The sequence below is a fragment of the Alosa alosa genome, chromosome 11 (genome assembly GCF_017589495.1).
Source record: "Alosa alosa isolate M-15738 ecotype Scorff River chromosome 11, AALO_Geno_1.1, whole genome shotgun sequence".
Lineage (NCBI taxonomy): Eukaryota > Metazoa > Chordata > Actinopteri > Clupeiformes > Clupeidae > Alosa > Alosa alosa.
The window spans coordinates 21,101,204-21,124,251 of NC_063199.1; the positions used below are offsets into that span (position 1 = coordinate 21,101,204).

General features: G+C 49.7%; 1 protein-coding gene across 1 annotated transcript in view; it reads left to right on the top strand.

Moving 5' to 3' along the window:
* tjp1b (tight junction protein 1b) overlaps positions 1 to 23,048 on the top strand; it is a 109,182-nt gene that overhangs the window by 74,143 nt on the left and 11,991 nt on the right. The window contains 20 exon segments of the mRNA XM_048256115.1: positions 9,946 to 10,002; positions 10,461 to 10,585; positions 10,879 to 10,981; positions 11,079 to 11,406; positions 11,859 to 11,962; positions 12,695 to 12,863; positions 13,051 to 13,195; positions 13,841 to 13,876; positions 16,485 to 16,612; positions 16,914 to 17,019; positions 17,190 to 17,340; positions 18,874 to 18,982; positions 19,175 to 19,394; positions 20,806 to 20,990; positions 21,112 to 21,207; positions 21,496 to 21,578; positions 21,671 to 21,881; positions 22,009 to 22,109; positions 22,289 to 22,474; positions 22,477 to 22,679. Coding sequence (XP_048112072.1) covers positions 9,946 to 10,002; positions 10,461 to 10,585; positions 10,879 to 10,981; positions 11,079 to 11,406; positions 11,859 to 11,962; positions 12,695 to 12,863; positions 13,051 to 13,195; positions 13,841 to 13,876; positions 16,485 to 16,612; positions 16,914 to 17,019; positions 17,190 to 17,340; positions 18,874 to 18,982; positions 19,175 to 19,394; positions 20,806 to 20,990; positions 21,112 to 21,207; positions 21,496 to 21,578; positions 21,671 to 21,881; positions 22,009 to 22,109; positions 22,289 to 22,474; positions 22,477 to 22,679 — 2,846 coding nt within the window.

A 23,048-nucleotide genomic window follows, 5' to 3' on the forward strand; every position in this document is an offset into this window, starting at 1 on the left:
CCTGAAGCTGCAGGAGCTCCTGCTGCAGTCAGGCATGCATGTGTGTAAGTGTGTGTGTGTATGCTTGTGCTGCAGTGTAGCATTTGTTTGTTTGTTTGTTTGTGTGCGTGCGTGCGCGCGCGTGCGCTTGCACTGCTGTGTGTGCGCACATGCGCTGTAGTGTAGCGTGTGTATGTTTGTGTTCTCCAGAAACGTGAATAGCATGGCATCATTGAAATGAAGCAAAGAATGGTCGGTCATATTGGCCTAATTGAAGAGATGTGCACTTGGTGATTGTACACACACACACACACACACACACGTTTTGTTTACTGAGCAGACAATCAGGTCTTGCCAAGTAGTCGCTTCACTTTTCACTGAGTGTTTGCCAGAAATTACACACTCCACAGACTGGCGTCACCAGTTACACACACACACACACACACACACACACACACACACACACACACCAACACTCCACGCTCTGTAAGAATTAAAGGGAGATACAGCAGTTTACCCTGCAGCTGGGTGTTCTACAGCGCAATCTAACACTGCTACAGTGTACACACACACAGCTTTAGTAAGTGTGTGTGCGTGCGCTTGCCTGAGAGGACCCTGGCAGGGCCCAGACCATGTGGGTCAGGAGTCTGCTCCTCACTCTCAACTCACTGCACTGGGGCTGGTCTCTCCCTCTTTATTTCTTTCTTTCTTTCTTTCTTTCTTTCTTTCTTTCTTTCTTTCTTTTTTTCTCTCTCTCTCTCTTTCTGTCTCCTCTTCCTCCTTTTCTCCCTCTTTCTCCTCCCATTCTCTCTCTCTCCCTCTCCCCCCTCCCCTTCTCTCTCCTCCCTCCCTCCCTCTCTCCTCCCCTTCTCTCTCGCTCTCTGTTTGGCTCGGGCATGTGGGGGTAGCGTATGTGTGTGTGTGCGTGCTGGAGCAGCGGGACAGGGGTGCTGAATTAGCGAGAGGCTCGTGTGTGTGTGTGTGAGGAGATTCTTCTGATGTGGACGCAATGAACCACTGTAAGTACAGCGTTCCTCTCTCGTTCTCACTCTCTCGTTCTCTCTCTCTCTCTCTCTCGCTCTCGCTCGCTCGCTCTCCCTCGTCTCTGTGCTGTTGGTTTGCCGGGTGCTCAGAGCTTTAGGTGTGTGTGTTGTGTAGAGTTTACCAGGCGTTCAGACCTGAAGTGTGTGTTGTGTAGGATTGGCCGGGCTTTCGTAGCTGAGGGTCGTGTGTGTGAGGCTGTAGTAGTCTGCTGTAGCCTCTGCGCTCTGCAGCAAGCTGTAGGTTTAGCGGCGCTGCTAGCATTAGCTTTAGCCTAGCATCATAAAACTTTGCCATCTGACCACTGGCAACACACACATTTTAGGCTTGTGTTTTTCCGTTGTTATGGCTATGTGACTGCATGCCTTTGCCTGGTGTTGCTGCCAGTCTCTGTTTCCGTTGGCGACACGTAGCTCTGCATCAGCAGCGGTAGCGTAGCACCTAGTGCGTAGCTCGGCGTGTGTGGAATGACACCAGAGCCTCTGGGGAGACCCCCCTCCCCCACCATGCTGCTACATGTCATCGCCATTTGAATACAGTAGTGTTGAGGTGCGAGTGTGCGTGCGTGCAGGGGGAGGGGGGCATTGGACGTTTAGTAGGTGTCAGCATTCCGTGACGCATCTTTTGCAATTTCTGAGGTGATCGATCATCTTGCTCCTACTAAACATCTCGGCGGCTCTGCTGCTCAGGGTGTGTGTGGGAGAGATTTGTCTTGCCTGTTTTAAATTTGCATGATTTGATTGCTGAAGTACAAACATGGCATTGCTCATCACTGTCACAACCTCTGTTTCTGCACAGACATGCTGACACCTCTCTCTCTCTCTCTCTCTCTCTCTCTCTCTCTCTCTCTCTCTCTCTCTCTCTCTCTCTCTCTCTCTCTCTCTCTCTCTCTCTCTCTCTCTCTCTCTCTCTCTCTGCGCATCACGGCTGCTGTTCTCCAGCATGCAGCACAGAGTGGTGACACGAGTTCTATTTATAGTGCCTGTCTTCTCTAGTGAGGGGCATAATGTGCTCCACGGCCAAAATTAAGTAAGACCCCCCCCCCACCACACACACACGCAGCTCCACAATGACTCTGAGCCATGAAACGTCCAATTAAACTCTCGGCTCGTGAGCTCCTAGTCATGCAGAAGAACACTGAGAAGGGCAAAAACACAAGGGTGTGTAGAGTGTGTGTGTGTGTGTGTGTGGACTGAGGAACAGCAGGAGCAGCAGACAGGCCTTTACATACACGCATGCACACAATCATACCATATATATATATATATATACTCCTACCTAAAATACACGCACACACAGTAAACAATAGACAACAGCACAGAGTAAAGGTACTTTCTACTTGTTGGGGGCTCTTTGTTTCTCAATTCTGAGGGTCTGTTGAAGTAGAGACATTGATGTTTTAGCCCTGGTCTGTGTCTGCCGATGTTAAACGGTGGGGCCGTATATCTGAACGACATAACCGGTCATATGGAAGTCCGAATTTAGCCGGTTGTTCTACTACTCCACCCTACCCCCATTATTATGTAAATGTGCTGTGTCTGAACGAGGAGTAGAACGTGCGGTTAAAATTCACACCTAGCGAGAGGGCGTGTTGGTGACGTTTCTTTCGTGCGTCCATGTGGTTAGATCTGACTTAAATGCCAGTGTTATGATGGAGTGGCATAGTGCTGTCCAGAAAATCTCCGACCTGGAAAGATGCAGACATCACGGAGCTACTGTCCATGAGGGCATACAACATTTTGATAGAACACATGAAGGGAATGGCACGTTGTAGCCTACAAACAAATTCAAAAGACTGAATCACCATAAGCAGAAGGCGCTGAAAAGGCAGTAGCCTGCAGCGACGTCGTTGACGACAATAATAGGAGTATTTAATAAATTGTTAGCCAACACGGTTTTCTGTTCATTGATAGCCTTCCCATATGACTTGCTGAGCTCGCTGATATTTGTTGAGCATATATATATGCCTAGAGAAAATGAAAACGAAGAAAACCCAACTTTGTTCCAAGCATATGTAACCCTTACGTAAATGCAATAGACACATGGGGAGAGGATGCTTTTGGAAAAAAAATAAACCATGAAAAAACGAACAACTTCACTGTTATGTCAGTATTTTGTTTGTTGCTTAAAAACGTTGTATGATGGCCTTGAAGTCTTGAGTTGGCCTACTGAATTGGCTGGTAGCCGACCATAAAGTTTGTGCATGCTCTCTCTCCAACGCAAACCAGATTGTGGTAGGCTACACAACGTTGAAAACAGATAAATGTTTATTCGAAGCACACATACAAATACTGTAGGTTAATTTCAAGTGCACTTACACTTACGTGACTACTTCAAGTATTAGCCTACGCACAATAGATTTCTCTTCTTTAGCCTACATAATGTAAACAAAAAGCAGCTGTGACTGGCAGCGGCCGCATATATTTTGCGTCATAACTCGCATCTTGTGAACTCTACAAGCCCCCACCCCTCACTCGACAACCACACAGAGATTCTGTAATGTGCGTGTATGTCGTTCACACATACGTCTGTATGAGGTCAGTATAAGGTCCGCAGGTTGGCATCATATCTGAATCGTCCGAAGGGTAGGACCTCCGTTTGACAAACCTCTGCATATACTCCGGAGGTTATATCTGAAAGCGCTGTCTGTGTGTGTCTGTCTTTAGAGGGCAGGCGTGGACTGACAGAGCTGACTCCGTGACCCTGAGGGCCTCCTCTGAGGCTGGGCAGTGTGTGTGTGTGTGTGTGTGTCTGTCCCCTGAAAGTGTCCAGAGAGACATAAACACACACACACAGCGATCAACTCTCTGTCTTCTTTGAGGCTGGGCACACACACACACACACACACACACACAGATCCAGTGACCCTGAGGCCTCCTATGAGGTCAGGCACTGACCCTGCAGGAGGTGACCAGAGACAGACAGGCTGTCAGGCTGTCGGTGAGACGCCCAGAGAGGTTCCTACCACGCTGACCCGACAGAGTGCACAGGGACACGCTTGGGCTGTCGTGTCGTGTCATGTCATTGTCGTGTGTGTGTGTGAGGGGTCAGCAGTCAGAGATTCCTTTTCTCACCTGTCCACCATCCTCCTTCTCTTTGCCGACTGCACCTGCTCTCCCATCTGAGATGGTGGACACACACACACACGCGGCAGGACCCAGTGTGACTGACACACTCCCACTGGTGGAAGTCAGTCACTGAAGCTGTCTGTCCAGTATTCTTTTGCAAGATGAAGGAAACTACTCAGAACAAATGTGTGCAATAAGGATGAGATGGTGAACACAAACACACACTTTTCAGAACAAATGTGTGCAATATGGTTGCATCTGCGTTGCTGTTGGAACACAGATGTGTGTGTAACAGACGTCTAGCTCACTGGTGGAACACAGATGTGTGAGTGGCATGCAGATGTGTGTGAGCTGCTGGCTCCGTGCTGCGGCTGGGCTGTTAGCGCTCCTCCACCACTCGGGCCATTAATTGTTAACGCAGTGAGCAGCGAGCGGCACTCCACACGGATTCCAGCGTCCTCTCTGCTGTGTTAGGGGGAAATTGGGCAGAAACGGCCAATGGAGCGTTGGCATCGGCAGCTCCCCTGAGATGAGGAGTGAGAGAGAGATAAGGTGAGCGAGAGAGAGGGAGATGGAGAGAGAGATGGATGATCTTTCCTGGTTTCCACACAGCAAACGTGTTGGTCGGACCGCGGTCACAATGACCCTTGATGACCTCTCGCAACCACGGCAAAGCAGTGCAGTCCACCTGGACTAGACCAACAGCAGTCCTCTGAGGGTCCCTGTGAGGAGTCCAATCAGTAACGCAGGGAAACACACACACAGGAAGGGATACCGTCAGTAGATGGGGGCTTCCTTCTCCTCAGATGACCTGCTCTACACCAACTCGTCACTTCCTAGGTGTTAGGGTGTGTGTGTGGGGCTGGGGCTGGGGGTTGGTGTTAAAGGAGAATTCCGTTGTGATATTGACCTAAAGTGTATTGAAACATGATACCGAGTGTGAACGTATGTCTCATAGTCCATCTCGGCTTGTCCCCTGCACTCCAAAATCTGGCGCTAGTTAGCCGATGCTACCAACAGCTTTTTTTCAATAGTGGTGCTTCGCATCGGGCTAGCCATGCAAATAAATCGCTGTTTTACACCCATTTACGAGGCTCAATGTATCTCCACACTTCATTGGTAGACTTCCGAGGGCCCTGACATTTAAAACGAGACATTGAGAACTTTGAAAAAGCACTGGTGGTTTACTTACAAGACGATTTATACAGACAGTATCTTCACGAAGTTTAGTGTTTGCAGCCATCTTGAATTTAGTCACGATAAGTCGAGCAACGAGTAAGAATGAACTGGTATGATAAGGGATCAGATTCCAAAAATAATTCAGTGGAAATGCATGGATTCCAGTTTCTTCCAGTAGCAGCAACTGGAATCCATGCATTTCCACTGAATTATTTTTTCAATATCACACCGGAATTCTCCTTTAATGGTGAGGGGGCTAAATGGTTGAAAACGAAAGTATGAAAGATTTAGTGTGGTTCTGAATCAAAGTGGGCCTTAATTAGCTTTTCGCCTGCCGGGTGGGAACGTGCCCCTAGCCTGGAAAAAGTGCATAGAGTCTGGTGACTCACTACTGGGATTCGTTTCCAGCCCTTGCATTGTGACATTCACTAGCTTTGATAAGGCTGGACTAATGATTTCAATCACATTGATCAGAGATTACAAATGTTGTTCTTACTTTGCATAAACTTTACAAACTGACAATAAACAGCATCAACAGTCAGGAAACAATGTATGTGGGTCTACTTTTGCTATAAATAAATGTATTTATTCATTTTTCCAACTGCATTCTTTTGGATGTTTGCAGGTGTTGCTGCTACCGTTCATCACAATAGGTTTCGGTTTCGCCTTCCCCTCTCGTTGCTGATTGGCCTGACATTTTTTTGTCTGAGGGAAACTGTTATGAAATATGGTGTTCCAGACTAGATCTCCCTGAAAAAAGATCTCGGTGGAAAGGGCCAGGCGAACATGCCCCCCACCAACCATAAATTCAGACAGAATGGTGCAGAGTGCTTCAGCCTCAACGCTTTAACCGTTCTAAGCAACCTGAAGACCAGCGCATAAATCCTGCCCCATACACACACACACAAATGCGCACGCACGCACACTCAGAGCCCCAAAAGAGCATGTTTTCCCAGCAGTGCATGTATTTTACATCTGGTTTATGAATATTCCGTGTGTTTATGTGTTTGTTTATGTTTGCGTGAGTGTAGTGCTTGTTTGTGAAGTGGAGTGTTGTCGGTGAGTTTGTTAGGGCCTCCCCAGACGGGTGCTATGCCTCTAAACTTCCTGTTGCTGTTGGTTTGGGGGAAACAGCTGACTGGAGAGTTTCTCTCAGTTGAGGCTCTTTTTGGTTGTGTTTTTAACAGATGTCTTTGGGGGTTGTGTGTTGTGTGTGTGTTTTTTTTTTTTTTTTAAACTTTGCTTTGGTATGCTACAGGCTTGTGATTGGCTGCATCTGGGAGTGTGTGTAGCCCCCCAGGTGAATACATGCGCGCGCACACACACACACACACACACACACACACAGAGCTAGTCTGGAGCTAGTAGTAGGCCTCATGCAGACATCTGTGAGGGGGGCTATTGTTACAAACACACACATATACACATGTGCACACATAACTAGTACCAACTTCCTTGTTGAATTGAATAGTTTGTTGTTTACTTGTTTGCAACATCCAAGCAGCTCCACATAACTCTAATGAGTTCTCTTACACAAACACACAGAGTGCTCACACACTCCCATGCATGCACACACACAGCACTCCGACTCCCACACACGCAGCACTCAGACTCCCATACACACAGCACTCACACACTCCCTCACATACACATTCAGCCCACACACACTCCCACGTGCACACACAGAGTCAACACTCACACACACGGACACGCCCCTCCTCAGTATTGATATGAATCCAAACATTCACAATCGTCCAAGTCAGTACTGTTGTTGGCGGCACATAGAAGACAACTGGCTAAATTGCTATTAAATCCAGTTAGCATCAATTGGATGCTGCACAAATTTGTTGCATAATAATAATATCAATATTCTATATTCATTTATATTTATATTATACACGGCTTATTTTTATATGTACACCCCTAGTCCCCCGTCAGACAGCCACCACCTTAACACCCTAACACATTTCCTGCGGGAAACACTGCACACACGCAGTGAGGAACTCCCCCCGCACACACACGCAGTGAGGAACTCTTTTCAAGCATGTACACAGTAACACACACACACACACACGCACACACACACAGTGAGGAACTCTTTCCAAGCATGTACACAGGCACACACACACGCATGCGTTCACGGACGCAGTGAGGAACTCCCTCCGCACACACGCAGTGAGGAACTCTCTCCAAGCATGTACAAAGGCACACAGTAACACACGCACACGTGTGCACACACACACACACACACAGTGAGGAATTCGGCCCAGTCTTCTCCTGTGGTTCTCTGTGCTCTGGCCAATCAAACGATTTCCTTTTTAATCAGAGAAGCAATTTGGGCTCAGTCCTCAGAGAGGAAATCGTGTGTGTGTGTGTTTGTGTCTTGTTTATCTGCAAATGGAAAGATTCCCACTGAGCTTTCCTCTCGTCTTGGCCCTCTCTGATGCTGCAGTGGACCCCTGAGCAGCTGGCGTGTGTGTGTGTGTGTGTGTGTGTGTGTGTGTGTGTATGTGGGCTAGTGCGTGCTCTAACGAAGCGGTATAATCTCTGCTGAGGGTCACAGCTTTTTGGCCCTGTGTGTGTGTGAGAGACGTGATGGGACGTCCTGTGTGTGAGAGGGAGACCTGATGTGGCGTTGTGTGTGATGTGATGGGGAGCTCTGTTTGTGTGATCAGGTGCTCTCTGTGTGAGATGTGATCGCAGTGCACTTCTGAAGAGGACACGCTCAATAGACATTTGTCATGCGCTCTCTCTCTCTCGTGCGGTGTTCTTTATAGCCAAGGACCTGAAATTATGGCCTCCAGCCTCCGCCTAACTTACAGGTGCAATATTTCACGTAGCGCTGCGGCATTGAGAGACTAAAGCAACTTTGATTAATATTCTCGCTGCGCTGGACACTCTGCCTGCTAGTCCGCAGGGCGTGAGGACGCGTCGGATCGCAGGACACTTTCTCTGCTGGTCCGCAGGGCGTGAGGACGCGTCTGATCGCAGGACACTTTCTCTGCTGGTCCGCAGGGCGTGAGGACCCGTCTGATCGCAGGACACTTTCTCTGCTGGTCCGCAGGGCCTGAGGACGCGTCGGATCGCAGGACACTTTCTCTGCTGGTCCGCAGGGCGTGAGGACACGTCTGATTGCTCAGACCATCACACAGCCACAGGGCTGCAGAGTTAGTCTCAGCCACTGCAAACAGTCTTTAGCGTTCATTATTCATGTGCTGTTAAATACACAAGGAGCACACTTCCCCAAACGGTCGGTCGGTCTGTCTGACCCAAATAGAGTAGCCCCTGGCCAGCACTGGGCTCAAATAAACAAACTGCACCACCAGAGCAACACAGAACTTTAATGCCTTTGTACTCGCATTAACAACATGTGCTGCACCTGTGTGTGTGTGTGTGTGTGTGTGTGTGTGTGTGTCGCCAATGATGGGACACCTCCCTGCCTAACCTAGCAGCACCAACACCGACTGAAGTGTTTTTGTTTGTGCGTGCATGTGCGCGTGCGTTATGTGCATGTGTGTCTGCTACTGTGTGTTTGCTGGCTGTCACTCAGGGCTTTTCTGCAGTGTTGCTGAACTCTCCACTTTATGCTATTTGTGTTTCCTCCCCATCACTTGGCTGGCTGGGGTGTCAGTCTTGGCTGTCACTCTGTGTGTGTGTGTGTGATTGGTCCTCCCGGCGGACTGGTGCATTGTGATAGCTCTGAGTCTGTGTGTGTGTGTGTGTGTTGGTCCTCCTGGCTGACTGGTGCATTGTGATGGCTCTGTGTATGCGAGAGTCCCTAAAAGTCCCCAGAGTTGTGTGTGCTGCCAAGTATACTCTGCTCTTCTCTCCTTCCTCCTTTCCTCTTCCTCCTCTCCTCTCTTCTCTTCTCTCCCTCCTCCTGTCTTCTCTTATCTTCTCATCTCTTCCTCTCTTCTCTCCCTCCTCCTCTCCTCTCTTCTCTTCTCTCCCTCCTCCTGTCTTCTCTTATCTTCTCTCATCTCTTTCTTCCTCTTCTCTCCCTCCTCCTCTCCTCTCCCTCCTCCTGTCTTCTCTTATCTTCTCTCATCTCTTTCTTCCTCTTCTCTCCCTCCTCCTCTCCTCTCTTTTCATCTCTCCTTTTCCTCTTCTTTCTCTTTTCTGTTCACTCATCTATTCCCCTTCTCGCTCTCTTTTTCTCTCCTTTCTTCTCTCTCTCCTGCGCTGCACTGCAGAAGCGAGAGCATAAATAAATGAATAAATCAATGCTTTAAAAAACATCTACTGCCTGCGGAGGGTATGGCTCCTTCAGCTGTTGCCTCTGACCTACATGGAGCGCGCGCACACACACACACACACACACACACACACAGACAGACAGACCTGTTGCAATCAAACACGCACACAAACAACATATAATATTCACACGCCCACACACACAGATGGGCACTTTTAGAACACACACACAGACCTGTTGCACTCAAACACACTCACAGACAACATATAATCACACACACACACACACAGACAACATATAATCTCACACACACACACAGACAGACAGGCACTCGCAGAACACACACACAGACCTGTTGCACTCAAGCATGCACTCTCAAACAACATATAATACACACACACACACGACTGTGATGTTGCCACTGAAGGACCCAAATGATGTCCTGGTGATCTCACTTTGTTTCTCTCTGTCTGTCTGTTCCAGAGTGCAGTAATGGAGGAGACCGTAATCTGGGAACAGCACACCGTAACTCTCCATAGGGTAAGACCACGGCTTTACTTACAGGACTCTTACAGCTCTCTCGGCTCTCTCGCGCGCCCCCCCCCCCCCCCCCCTCTCTCTCCCTGTATATCCATCTCTGTGCCCTTGGCTCTTCCTCTCTCTCTCTCTTAGCTGCCCTCTCTCTCTTCCTCCCATTTATCTATCTGGCCTCCTGTTTCTTCCCTCCCGCTCTCCTTCACTTTTCTCCTTGTTCATTTCTCTGCTCTGTCGTTCTCTCCTGTCATGGCTGACCTTGCTCTCCTGAGGCTTCATCTCTCTTTTCTGTCCTCCTGTTCTTCAAACGCATCTGCCCATTTACTGGAGGTCGTTTTGATTTATGCATTTGCATTTCAGATTGTGAGTATTTGTAGAGATTTGAAGTGTGTGTGTGTGTGTGTGTGTGTGTCTGTCTGTCTGTCTCTATCTGTGTTTGTGCGTGTGTGTGTCTGTCCCTACAGGCACCAGGGTTTGGGTTTGGGATCGCCATCTCAGGTGGGCGGGACAACCCCCACTTCCAGAGCGGCGAGACGTCCATCGTCATCTCAGATGTCCTGAAGGGTGGACCAGCCGAGGGCCTGCTGCAGTAAGACTTCCTGTTTCCAGTTTGAGGCACGCTGGACTGAACGTGACAAGTCTAGGTCCCATCATGTTCCCATCATGCCTTAGAGTAGAACGGGTTCTCATCATGTTCTAGAATACACAGAGATCTCATTCTGAAGAGTAGACCGGGTTCTCAAAAGTACACGGAGATCTCATGTTGTAGCGTAGGCTTGGTTCTTTTCTTAGTAGTTCAAAAGTGATGAAATTTCGACATCAGGATCTGGGGTCCCAGTTGTCCAGTGTAATGACCGTTTGTGTTGCCCTTCTCCCGTGCAGAGAAAATGACCGCGTCGTCATGGTTAACGCCGTCTCCATGGACAACGTGGAGCACGCGTACGCAGTCCAGCAGCTCCGAAAAAGTGGCAAGAACGCAAAGATTGTGAGTATCTTTTTCATATTCATATGTGCTCCACGACACTGAGCTGGCGGGTACACTTGGTGTGAAGCGAAGGCTGACCGTGTCATATCCTCCCCAGACTATCCGTCGGAAGCGTAAGGTGCAGATCCCGATGGGGCGCCTGGGCGAGCGGGAGACTATGTCGGAGCACGAGGACGAGGACAGCTACGAGGACGAGATCTACGAGGTGCGTAGTGGCCGCAGCGGCCCCAGCGCCTATAGCGCGGGTCGGCGGAGTGGCCGCGGTGAGAGGGGCAGCATCGGGCGGCGCGAGAGGGAGCGCGACCGCGAGCGCAGCGGCTCTCGCGAGAGGAGCATGTCCCCGCGCTCCGACCGCCGCTCCATCACCTCCAGCGTCCCGCCACGCCCTGCCAAGGTCACGCTCATCAAGTCTCGCAAGAATGAAGGTGAGGCTCACACACTCGGGGACGCCAGCTGCAGCCAGGGGGGTCACATATCTGATGGGACTTTGTGTGTGTGTGTATGTATGTGTATATATATGTGTATGTATATATACTTGTTTGTGTGTGTTGGTGCTTGCCGGTGTGCAATACAGCTGTATGCAGTGGTCAACCCTGTGCTCTTTAACCCCTCTCTATGTCTCGCCTTTGTTTTCCTCTTCTCAGCTACAAACCTCCGCTCCATAGTATTGTCCTGTAACACAGTGTGTGTGTTTGTGTAGCCCCTGTTCCATTGTGATATACTGTGCTATGCAGTCTAGTTCGTGTGTGACCGTGCATGTGTTTTGTCCTTGTGCTCCAAGGTGCTAATGTGCTAATAGGCTAACATGCGATGTGTGTTTTGTGTGTGTGTGTGTGTGTGTGTGTGTGTGTGTATCCGTGTTTGACTCCGTAAGCAGAATACGGGCTTCGGCTGGCCAGTCACATCTTCGTGAAGGACATCTCTCCCGAGAGCCTCGCGGCCAGAGATGGAAACATCCAGGAGGGAGACGTGGTGCTCAAGGTGAGAGAGAGAGAGAGAGAGAGAGAGAGAGAGAAAAAAAACAAACACTAGATGTATAGTAGATTAATCTGATTTAATCTGCCGCTGAATCGTGTTATCATTATCATGGGCAAAGTATTGCAACCGTATCAATTTGTGAGTTACTCTGTGATTACCAGAGAGAGCGATCTAGAGGAGAGCAGGAGGTTGTGTTCTAGAGGAGGGAGAGCGGGAGGGAAGAAGGGCGAGCGTGTTGTAGAGGAAGCTGAGAGAGAGGGAAGGTCAGAAATGGACGACGAGCTGAAGGTTACACAAACCGCACAACGCTGCTACCAAAGCTTAGCATCCCACCATGCTGTCAAGGCTTAGCATTCCCCCATAATAACACAGCTTTCTTAATAGCATGCACTCATGCTAAAACAAAGCACACTTCTGTCCCTTTTCCACTATGGGGTAAAACCCCGGTGTCTGGGGTAAAGCCTCTGACTTTTTTTATTTCCCTGATTTGATGCTGAACCGAGGCCACAGGCCAGACGGCCTCAGGACAGCCCTGGAGTAGGACTTTTGGAATGGAATGCGATGCAACAATAAAGCTGGATACATTTAAAAACAGACCAGTAGCATTTATTCAGGGGTAAAGCGTTGGTCCAGCCCCGGTCCTTAATGGAAAAGAGCCATTAATAACACACACTCATGCAAATAGCATATATATGCCAACATGTGCATATCTGTCTCCCGCCCTCTGTCCTGCAGATAAACGGCACGGTGACGGAGAACCTGTCCCTGATCGATGCGAAGAAGCTGATCGAAAGGTCAAAGGGCAAGCTGAAGATGGTGGTCCAGAGGGACGAGCGGGCGACCCTGCTCAATATCCCCGACATGGACGACAGCATCCCCTCTGCCAACGTGTCCGACAGAGACGGTATGAACCTGTCCCAACTTGGGCAGGGCCGCATGCTAACCCCTGAGGAACTCCACGCTAGCTCACTGTTTGGTCAGTCAGTTAGCGCTTCCCTCTAGTCATATTCACCCAGCATATTTCACAGGATTGGACGCTGGGCTTGTGTCTGTGTGTGTGCCTAAGCATGCGGGTTGTTGTGTGTTTGTAGATATTTCAGACATCCACTCAGTGGCATCTGATCATTCCAACCGTTCCCATGAGCGGCGCCGCAGCAGCCGCTCTCGCTCCCCCGACCGCCGCTCGGAGCCCTCCGACCACTCCAGACACTCGCCGCAGCAGATCAGCAATGGCAGGTATGCGCACACACACACACACACACACACACACACACACACACACACACACACACACACACACACACACACACACACAAGCAACTTTCCACTCAACGCACACATTCATCAACTGATCAGGATGGGTCAGAATCCCCACACAATCACAACGAATGAACACACAGCTGCACACTCCACTCTCCGCCCTAACTTGTCCCACTCCGTCTCTCTGGTCTCTGTGCTGCCTGTGTGATGTGCTGTGACGTCCAGTCCCTTCAGTAGATGGAGGATGCTGTAAGTGTGTTGTGGTGACGGTCATGCCTGTAGGTGTGTAGCGTAGCGTAGCATAGCGCCTAGCTGCGTTAGCATCCCTGCTGAGCTCCGTAATAAAGGACACATGGCTATCTGGACTGGGGGCGTGAAAGTGCCACTCTGGAAGGATCGAGAGGGATATGTGGACACCTTAATCATCCTCTTCCTCCTCCACAAGAGAGTGTGTGCGTGTGTGCGTGCTTCTAGCTAAAGGAATGTGTAATGGCTATCCAGCAAAACTTCAGTGTGAAATAGAAGGCAGTTCAGTCTTCTCCTCTCCTCTCCTCTCCTCTCCTCTCCAGCATAGCGGCGTAGCCTTATGAGTCAGTTAATGTTGGTGTGTTTATGTTTCAGGCATGCAGGGCCTTTCTTACACAGAATCCTCCCCCTGTAAGTCAATTCATTTTGTGTGTGAATGTTTTTGGTGCCCGCAGCCTTAGTGAGCGTGTGTGTGTTTTTGGTGCTCGGAGCCTTGTCTATGTAAGGCCCTGAGTGAATTTGTTTGTTAGTTTATTGATTGATTGATTGATTGATTTATTTAACCTCAATATAACCTGTGGCTCACTGTGATGCATGCAGACGTGTGGTGTCCAATAGGAATGCTTGTGTGTCCTCACATGACCTGCTGTGATTAAGCAACCAATGAGAACTCTGCCCATGTGCTTCCCCACATAGATATTAGAAAGCTAGATACCGCATTGGGCTCCAGAACGTACGTAAATAGCGACGCCATCTTGGTGGGGTCAGCAATCACCGGAGACCAATGAAGGAACATGTGACTGACTGGAAATCAGGCAGGTGTCTGTGATTGCCTGCAGATGTTGCCCATAGACAATAAAGGTGCTGCCCCCACCAAAGTAATCTCATCGCCAGTACAGTCAGTACGCAAGTACAACTGAGCCCTTACCGCCGGTCACATGTATGTTTGTTTTTAGTCAAAGCTTGCCGGTGGGTTTTCCGGAAGCTTGTGGCTGTGTAGGCTTTAAAGGGAGATTGACAGGTCAACAACCAATCACCGCTGTCAACTAGTAGTAGAGGCCAGTTAGTTTGCTAACTTGCAGTCGTTATATACAGTGCTTGCAACGTCACACAACGTTTCAGACCGGTTTTGGGTTTGCAATAACAACTTTTTTAGAATGTACAGTGTATTTCTCACAAAATCCAAGCATAAAAAAGCCTAAAAATTGACATTTATCTGCAAATACGGCCATCTCTGACTCTGGGCTCCATCTTGATTTATTTTGAGAACTGTCTTTGTTCATTAGCATAACCGCAATTGAATTGGCTGGCGCTCATGCTGCTGCCTGAAAATGTGAATATTTCTCAACTTTTGACTCGAGCAACGGAAGTGAAGCGACATCACGCTCTCAACACCACTCTTGGCCAGGCCTGACGCCAGCCCATAGAAAGTGAAGGAGAAGCGGCAGAGTTGAAGCCTTCAACGCGTACGTGTGACTGGGGCGTTAGCGTTTAACCATGAGCATTTTAGCTGTTGGCGTTTAGCGTTTAGCTTCTGCCCTTAGCATCTACAGCGTTAGTGCCGATTAGCCCTTAGCGTCTTTAGCGTTTAAGCCGTAGTTGTTAGCGCATAGCTGTTTGCAATGTGTAGAGGACATGCTGCCCCAAGCGCACACACACCACCACCACCACTAGGAGCAGTTCAGCAGGGATCAGGGCATTCTGGGAAGGGGGGGGGGTTCTCTCGGGTGTCTTTGGTCAGGACTACAGAAGAATCTTTCATGCTGCTCTGTGCAGCCTTGTTCCCGACTGGCACCCCCGAGGGTGGAGTGGGTGGGCAGAGCGGAGCGAGGGAACAGAGTGATATTAAGAGGCGATACACAGAGAGGAACGTAATGAAGGCGATACAAAGAGAGGAACGTAATGGAAGTGATATGAAGAGAGGAACGGACTGGTAGCGTTTACAGTAAAGCACTCTCGTCACCTTCCTGACCTCCCTGTGAAAAGAGCCGTCATGGACACACAAAACATCAGCCACACACACACACACACACACACACAGAGAAAGACCTCCTTTCACTGGGAGCCCTTAAAACACATCATGAACACACAAAAGATCAGCCACACACACACAGATAAAGACCTCCTCTTACTGGGAGCCCTTAATGCACATCATGAACACACAAAAGATCAGCCACACACACACACACACACACACACACACACACACACACACACACACACACAGATAAAGAACTCCACTTACTGGGAGCTACTGGGAGCCCTTAATGTACAACATGAACACTCAGAACATCAGCTGGTCAGACAGGCACACACACACTCATAAAGGTCCTCTGTGGGGCAGTAGGGGCAGATAGCTCCACACTCAGTGGGGTAGTAGAGGGCAGTTGCGTTGCTCACTGCTGTGTCTCCTCTGATCAGATGAGCTGGAGCCGTCAGGCTAAATATAGAACAGCGGAGGAGGAGGAGACGCAGCAGAACCCTGACCTTCACATGTACAGGCCCCATCTCTCTCTCTCTCTCTCTCTCTCTCTCTCTCTCTCTCTCTCTCTCTCTCTCTCTCTCTCTCTCTCTCTCTCTCTCTCTCTCTCTCTCTCTCTCTCTCTCTCTCTCTCTCTCTCTCTCTCTCTCTCTCTCTCTCTCTCTCTCTCTCTCATGTACAGGCCCCAACACTCTCTCTCTCTCTCTCTCTCTCCTCTCTCTCTCTCTCTCTCTCTTCTCTCTCTCTCTCTCTCTCTCTCCTTGCTTTGCCTTCTATTTTCTGTGGAGTGTGATGCTGCCTGTGATGTGTTTCACTCCATCATTGCAGAGCTAAGCGTGTGTGTGTGTGATGTGTTTGATGAGTCCATGATGCATGACTCCTTACTGAGCTCTGACACTGTGCAGATAGAAACATGAGTCTTCTGCTGTGTGCGTGTGTGTGTGCGTCTGCGTGCACACATAGACCCGAGTCTGGCCTGTGTGTGTGTGAAGAGAGATGGAGAGCTGATTGTGTGTTTGTGTTTGGTTGCTGTGGCAGCCACAGGAGTCGTGAGGAGGAGCGCGTGTCCAAGGGAGCGCCCATCCCCATGCCCGCCAAGATGGTGGAGGAGACGCCCAGACAGGAGGCCCCTGCCCGCCAAGACAAGCAGCTGCCGCCGCTGCCAGGTCTGACACATGCTCAACACTCACACTCACACACTCAACACACACACCAGATGTGTGTGTACATTGTGACATGATGGTGTCCGACACATCCTACTGTGCCTGTCTGACCTCCTCACTGAGGAAAAATGTGTGTGTGTGTGTGTGGTTGCGGCTGCTGTGAGTGGTATTTTCTGACTGGCTGTCTTCATGCTCCTTAGCTGGATTGGCAGCTCTGTTGACCCTCAGATTGTAATGGGACTGTATGCTGAAAGGCTCTATGTGAGTGTATTTATTTGAGTGTGTGTGTGTGTGTGTGTTCCAGAGCCCAAACCTGTGTATGCGCAGCCTGGCCAGCCTGATGTGGACCTGCCCGTTAGCCCTGCAGATGCACCTGTGCCCAGCGAGACCCCCGACGACAGCATCCTCCGGTAAGACACACACACACACACACACACTAAACACACTCAGTTACTGAATTGCATGACTATTTCACTGTTGCTCATTCCTTTTCATAGTCTTCTAACTTTGCTATCGTGTGTGTGTGTGTCTGTCTGTCTGTGTGTGTGTGTGTGTGTGTGTGTGTGTGTGCACATCCTAGGCCCAGTATGAAGCTGGTGAAGTTTAAGAAGGGGGAGAGTGTGGGCCTGCGTCTGGCCGGAGGGAACGACGTGGGCATTTTTGTGGCGGGCGTTCTGGAGGACAGTCCTGCGGCCAAAGAGGGGCTGGAGGAGGGAGACCAGATACTCAGGGTGAGTGTGTGTGTGTGTGTGTGTGTGTGTGTGCATGTCTGACTCACTCGCTCACTGACTCTCTCTCACATTCTTACTCATTCAGTCACGTTCTCTCTCGTCTCAGGCATACACACACACACACACACTAATGGTGGAAGTGTGGTGTCTGTGGCAATGGTGCAAGGTGCCCAGCCCAACACTTGAGTGTGTGTTCCTTAGTGTGGTGTCCCATAGTGTTGGGGTGTGTGTGTGTGTGTGTGTGTGTGTGTGACGGGACAATTAGCCACCGTCACGGCAGCGTAGCGCTGCCTTCATTTAAAACACTGCATGTATGTTTGCTTGAATGTATACGTTTGTTGAATGTGTCTGTGTTTTCTGGTTACCCTTATACCGTCTATATTCATCAGTCAAACATGTCATTCATCATACCTTTCCTCTGTTGCTCCCGTAGTTGTTATATATAGGCCTCTAGTTAAAAGAAACACTACGGCACGCTATGCGCTAAAACTACATACAACACCACAACTCCCTACAGTTTAAAACATTCACCATTCAATCACGTTACGTCTGTTAAAATAATCACACTATGTCATGTCTTAAATGTTTAGTTTATTTAGCTTTAGTCATTACATACAATGTCATTATCACGTCGTTACATGTTTGTCCTACCGGTGTCCACTGTCCGGCCTCAATCATGGAAATACAAAACGTCCGAGGCTTTACAGACACCGGGGTTTTACCCCATAGTGGGAAAGGGCCATTAGTGTTGGTGTGTGTTAACGTGCCATTCTACATCATATTAATGGGGCTGCTCCAGAGGCCTTATCAGTGTAGCCATCTCCAAGTGAAGTGTGTGTGTGTGTGAGATCTCGCTATCATAACAGCAGTGATGGGTGCTTTAGAGCTGATGGATGATATCATCAGGACACTAAAAGTCACTGGGGGACCTGGGTTGTGTGTATGTGGAGGGGGTTTATAGCTGAGCTTTACAGGCACTGGAGCGGCAGTAGCTCTTTTACGACCGGTACATATCCCAGAATTCCTCTGCACTCCCCCTCTCTCTTTCTCTCTTTCTTTCTTTCTCACTCACACTCACACTCTCGCCCCCTCTGTTCTGGGCCCAGCCAGATGCCTGCTCTTTACAGGGTGGTTTCCTAGGTGATGATGTGACCCCCCCCCACACACACCCCCTCCCCAGTCTGGTAACCAGCCAAATGGCTCCACATCACAGCTTTTTTTTTAATCCTTTTTAGGTGTCTGCATGCATCTTTCTCTCTCTCTCTCTCTCTCTCTCTCTTTCTCTTTCTCTTTCTCTTTCTCTTTCTCTTTCTCTTTCTCTTTCTCTTTCTCTTTCTCTTTCTCTTTCTCTTTCTCTTTCTCTTTCAATGGAGCACACACACACTCTTCACTCAGCTCATGTACTCAGAGTGGGACTGTGAGTGGGACACATGGCTGGAAATATCTAGCAAGCCTTAACACTCACCTGCATTTTCACACACACTCACTGCCACCTACTCACCTTCGACACATTTGCCCTGTGTGTCCCATCAGGTCAATAATGTGGACTTTGCCAACATCATCCGTGAGGAGGCGGTGCTGTTCCTGCTGGACCTGCCCAAAGGAGAGGAGGTCACCATCCTGGCCCAGAAGAAGAAGGACGGTGAGCATAACGTTCCTTCCTCCTCCTCTTCTTCCTCCTCTTCCTCTTCATGCGGCTCCTCTTCGTCCTCTTCCTCCTCCTCCTCCTCTTCCTCTCTCCATTGCTTATCCATTCACTCCTCCCTCGGTGTGTGTGTTCCTCCTCTGACCACTTCCTGTCTAAGTCCTGCCTTCCCATGATGCTCTGCTGCAGTGTACCGGCGGATCGTGGAGTCGGACGTGGGTGACTCCTTCTACATCCGCACGCACTTCGAGTACGAGAAGGAGTCTCCGTACGGGCTGAGCTTCAACAAGGGCGAGGTGTTCCGCGTGGTCGACACACTCTACAACGGCAAGCTGGGCTCCTGGCTCGCCATCCGCATCGGCAAGAACCACCAGGAGGTGGAGAGGGGCATCATCCCCAACAAAAACAGGTGTGTGTGTGTGTGTGTGTGTGTGTGTGAAAAATCATCTCCAACAACAGCAGGTGTTTTTCCCTGTTGATCTCTCTTCGTGGTGTGTGTGTGTGTGAGAGAGAGTGACCTGTATCCTCTCCAATAAGATTCTCCATCTCTTCCGTGTGTGTGTGTGTGAGAGAGTGACCTGTATCCTCTCCAATAAGATTCTCCATCTCTTCCTTGTGTGTGTGTGTGTGTGTGTGTGTGTGTGTGTGTGTGTGTGTGTGTGAGAGAGAGAGAGTGACCTGTATCCTCTCCAATAAGATTCTCCATCTCTTCCTTGTGTGTGTGTGTGTGTGTGAGAGTGACCTGTATCCTCTCCAATAAGATTCTCCATCTCTTCCTTGTGTGTGTGTGTGAGAGAGAGTGACCTGTATCCTCTCCAATAAGATTCTCCATCTCTTCCTTGTGTGTGTGTGTGTGTGTGTGAGAGTGACCTGTATCCTCTCCAATAAGATTCTCCATCTCTTCCTTGTGTGTGTGTGAGAGAGAGTGACCTGTATCCTCTCCAATAAGATTCTGCATCTCTTCCGTGTGTGTGTGTGTGTGTGTGTGTGTGTGTGTGTGAGAGAGAGTGACCTGTATCCTCTCCAATAAGATTCTGCATCTCTTCCTTGTGTGTGTGTGTGAGAGAGAGTGACCTCCTCCCTCCAATAAGATTCTGCATCTCTTCCTTGTGTGTGTGTGTGTGTGTGTGTGTGTGTGTGTGTGTGTGTGTGTGTGTGTGTGTGTGTGAGAGAGTGACCTGTATCCTCTCCAATAAGATTCTGCATCTCTTCCTTGTGTGTGTGTGTGTGTGTGTGTGAGAGAGAGTGACCTGTATCCTCTCCAATAAGATTCTGCATCTCTTTCTTGTGTGTGTGTGTGAGAGAGAGTGACCTGTATCCTCTCCAATAAGATTCTCCATCTCTTCCTTGTGTGTGTGTGTGTGTGTGTGTGTGTGTGTGTGAGAGAGAGAGTGACCTGTATCCTCTCCAATAAGATTCTCCATCTCTTCCTTGTGTGTGTGTGTGTGAGAGTGACCTGTATCCTCTCCAATAAGATTCTCCATCTCTTCCGTGTGTGTGTGTGTGTGTGTGTGTGTGTGTGTGAGAGTGACCTGTATCCTCTCCAATAAGATTCTCCATCTCTTCCTTGTGTGTGTGTGTGAGAGAGTGACCTGTATCCTCTCCAATAAGATTCTGCATCTCTTCCTTGTGTGTGTGTGTGTGTGTGTGTGTGTGTGTGTGAGAGAGAGTGACCTGTATCCTCTCCAATAAGATTCTGCATCTCTTTCTTGTGTGTGTGTGTGTGTGTGTGTGTGAGAGTGACCTGTATCCTCTCCAATAAGATTCTGCATCTCTTTCTTGTGTGTGTGTGTGTGTGTGTGTGTGTGTGTGTCCCTCAGGGCGGAGCAGCTGTCCAGTGTGCAGTACACACTGCCCAAGACCCCAGGCGGAGACCGGGCCGACTTCTGGCGGTTCCGCGGCCTGCGTAGCTCTAAACGGAATCTGAGGAAGAGCCGGGAGGACCTGAGTGCCCAGCCCGTTCAGACCAAGTTCCCCGCATACGAGAGGGTCGTCCTGAGAGAGGGTACACACACACACGCACACACACACACACACACACACACACACACACCATGAGAAGTAGAAGTGAAGAGAAAATGTAGATGAGTAGTAAGATCTCTAAGGCATCTCTGTCTGTCCTGTAGCTGGGTTCCTGCGTCCTGTGGTGATCTTTGGGCCCATCGCTGATATGGCCCGAGAGAAGCTCTCCAGGGAGGAGCAAGACACCTTCGAGCTGGCTAGTGAGTGACCACTCCAAACCCACTAAGTGTACACACACACACACACACACACACACACACACACACACAGAAATACACACAGCCCTCTCAAGACTGGGAAGGAAATGTAATTTACTTACATGTAGAAGAGTAATTAACTCATGCATTCTCTGGGGTCTCTCTCTCTCTCTCTCTCTCTCTCTCTCTCTCTCTCTCTCTCTCTCTCTCTCTCTTTTTTTTTTCTCTCTCTTTTTTTTTTTTTTTTTTTTTTTTTTTTTTTTCTCTCTCCCCCCCTCTTTCTATCTCCAGAGAGTGAGCCTCGTGATGCGGGGACAGATCAGCGGAGTTCTGGAATCATCCGTCTCCACACCATCAAACAGATCATAGACCGGGTTAGTTAGTCCCCCTCTCTCTCTCCTCTCCGATGCTGGTTAGTAGTTGCGTCAGGGCCTGATGCTGTTGCTGGTGTGGTGTGTCTCTGCAGGACAAGCATGCTCTGCTGGACATCACCCCTAACGCGGTGGACCGTCTGAACTACGCTCAGTGGTACCCCATTGTGGTGTTCCTCAGCCCAGACAGCAAGCAGGGCGTCAAGAACATGAGAACACGCCTGTGCCCAGAGTCCCGCAAGAGCGCCCGCAAACTCTACGAGAGAGCCCTCAAGCTGAGGAAGAACAACAACCACCTCTTCACCAGTGAGTTTGTGTGTGGGTGGGTGTGTGAGGGTTTTGAGAAGGGTGAGAGGCTCTGGTCTTGTTCTGCCCAGACCCCTGCCTGGATGGTGTCATCATGATAATCTGTGTTGTGGTTGTGTTTCCATAGCAACCATCAACCTGAACAACATGAACGATGGCTGGTACGGCGCGCTGAAGGAGACCATCCAGCAGCAGCAGAACCAGTTGGTCTGGGTTTCCGAGGGAAAGGTGAGGCGACACACACCTCTAACACACAAACACACACATCTTGCTGGACAGGTCCAACACACACCTCAAACAGAACCTGATAATCTGGGTCACTGTTCATTCATTTTCATCTCTCTCTCTCTCTCTCTCTCTCTCTTTCGCTCTCTCTTTCGCTCTCTCCCTCTCTCTACCCTGTTCAGGCGGACGGCGCTCCTGAGGATGACCTGGATATCCATGACGACCGGCTGTCGTACCTGTCTGCGCCGGGCAGCGAGTACAGCATGTACAGCACGGACAGCCGCCACACGTCCGACTACGAGGACACCGACACCGAGGGCGGCGCCTACACCGACCAGGAGCTGGACGAGACGCTGAACGACGAGGCCGGGGGCCGCCGCCAAGCCCGGCCATCACCCGCCAATGCGCCTGCAGGCACGACCCGTCATCAGGGCATCCGACCGGTTACCCGGATACCAGGTCGCCCCGGTCGTCGCCACCGCGCACAACCCCCACGTGCCGCCCGAACCACAACCACTCAGCGTGGGCTCCCGCATCGACCCTGCAGGGTTTAAAGGCCCCGCCCCGCAGCAGGTAACACACACTCACTCACTCACTCACTCACTCACTCATTAATACACACACACACACACACACACACACGCATTCATTCATTCATATACACACACTCTCGCACACGTGCACACTCATTCATTCATTCGCACACACACACACTCATTCATACACACACACAAAATCCCTACGCTCCAACTGAACCACAGCCGCTCATGTGTATCCATAAAGGAACATACTGAACACACTCTTTTATACACACTTAGACTTGTAGAATGTACAATGCAAAGCCAACACACATGGGCATGCCAACGCAACACCATTTGTCTAACACACACACAAATGCTCACACACACACACACACACACCCACACCCACGGGACAGTTGCT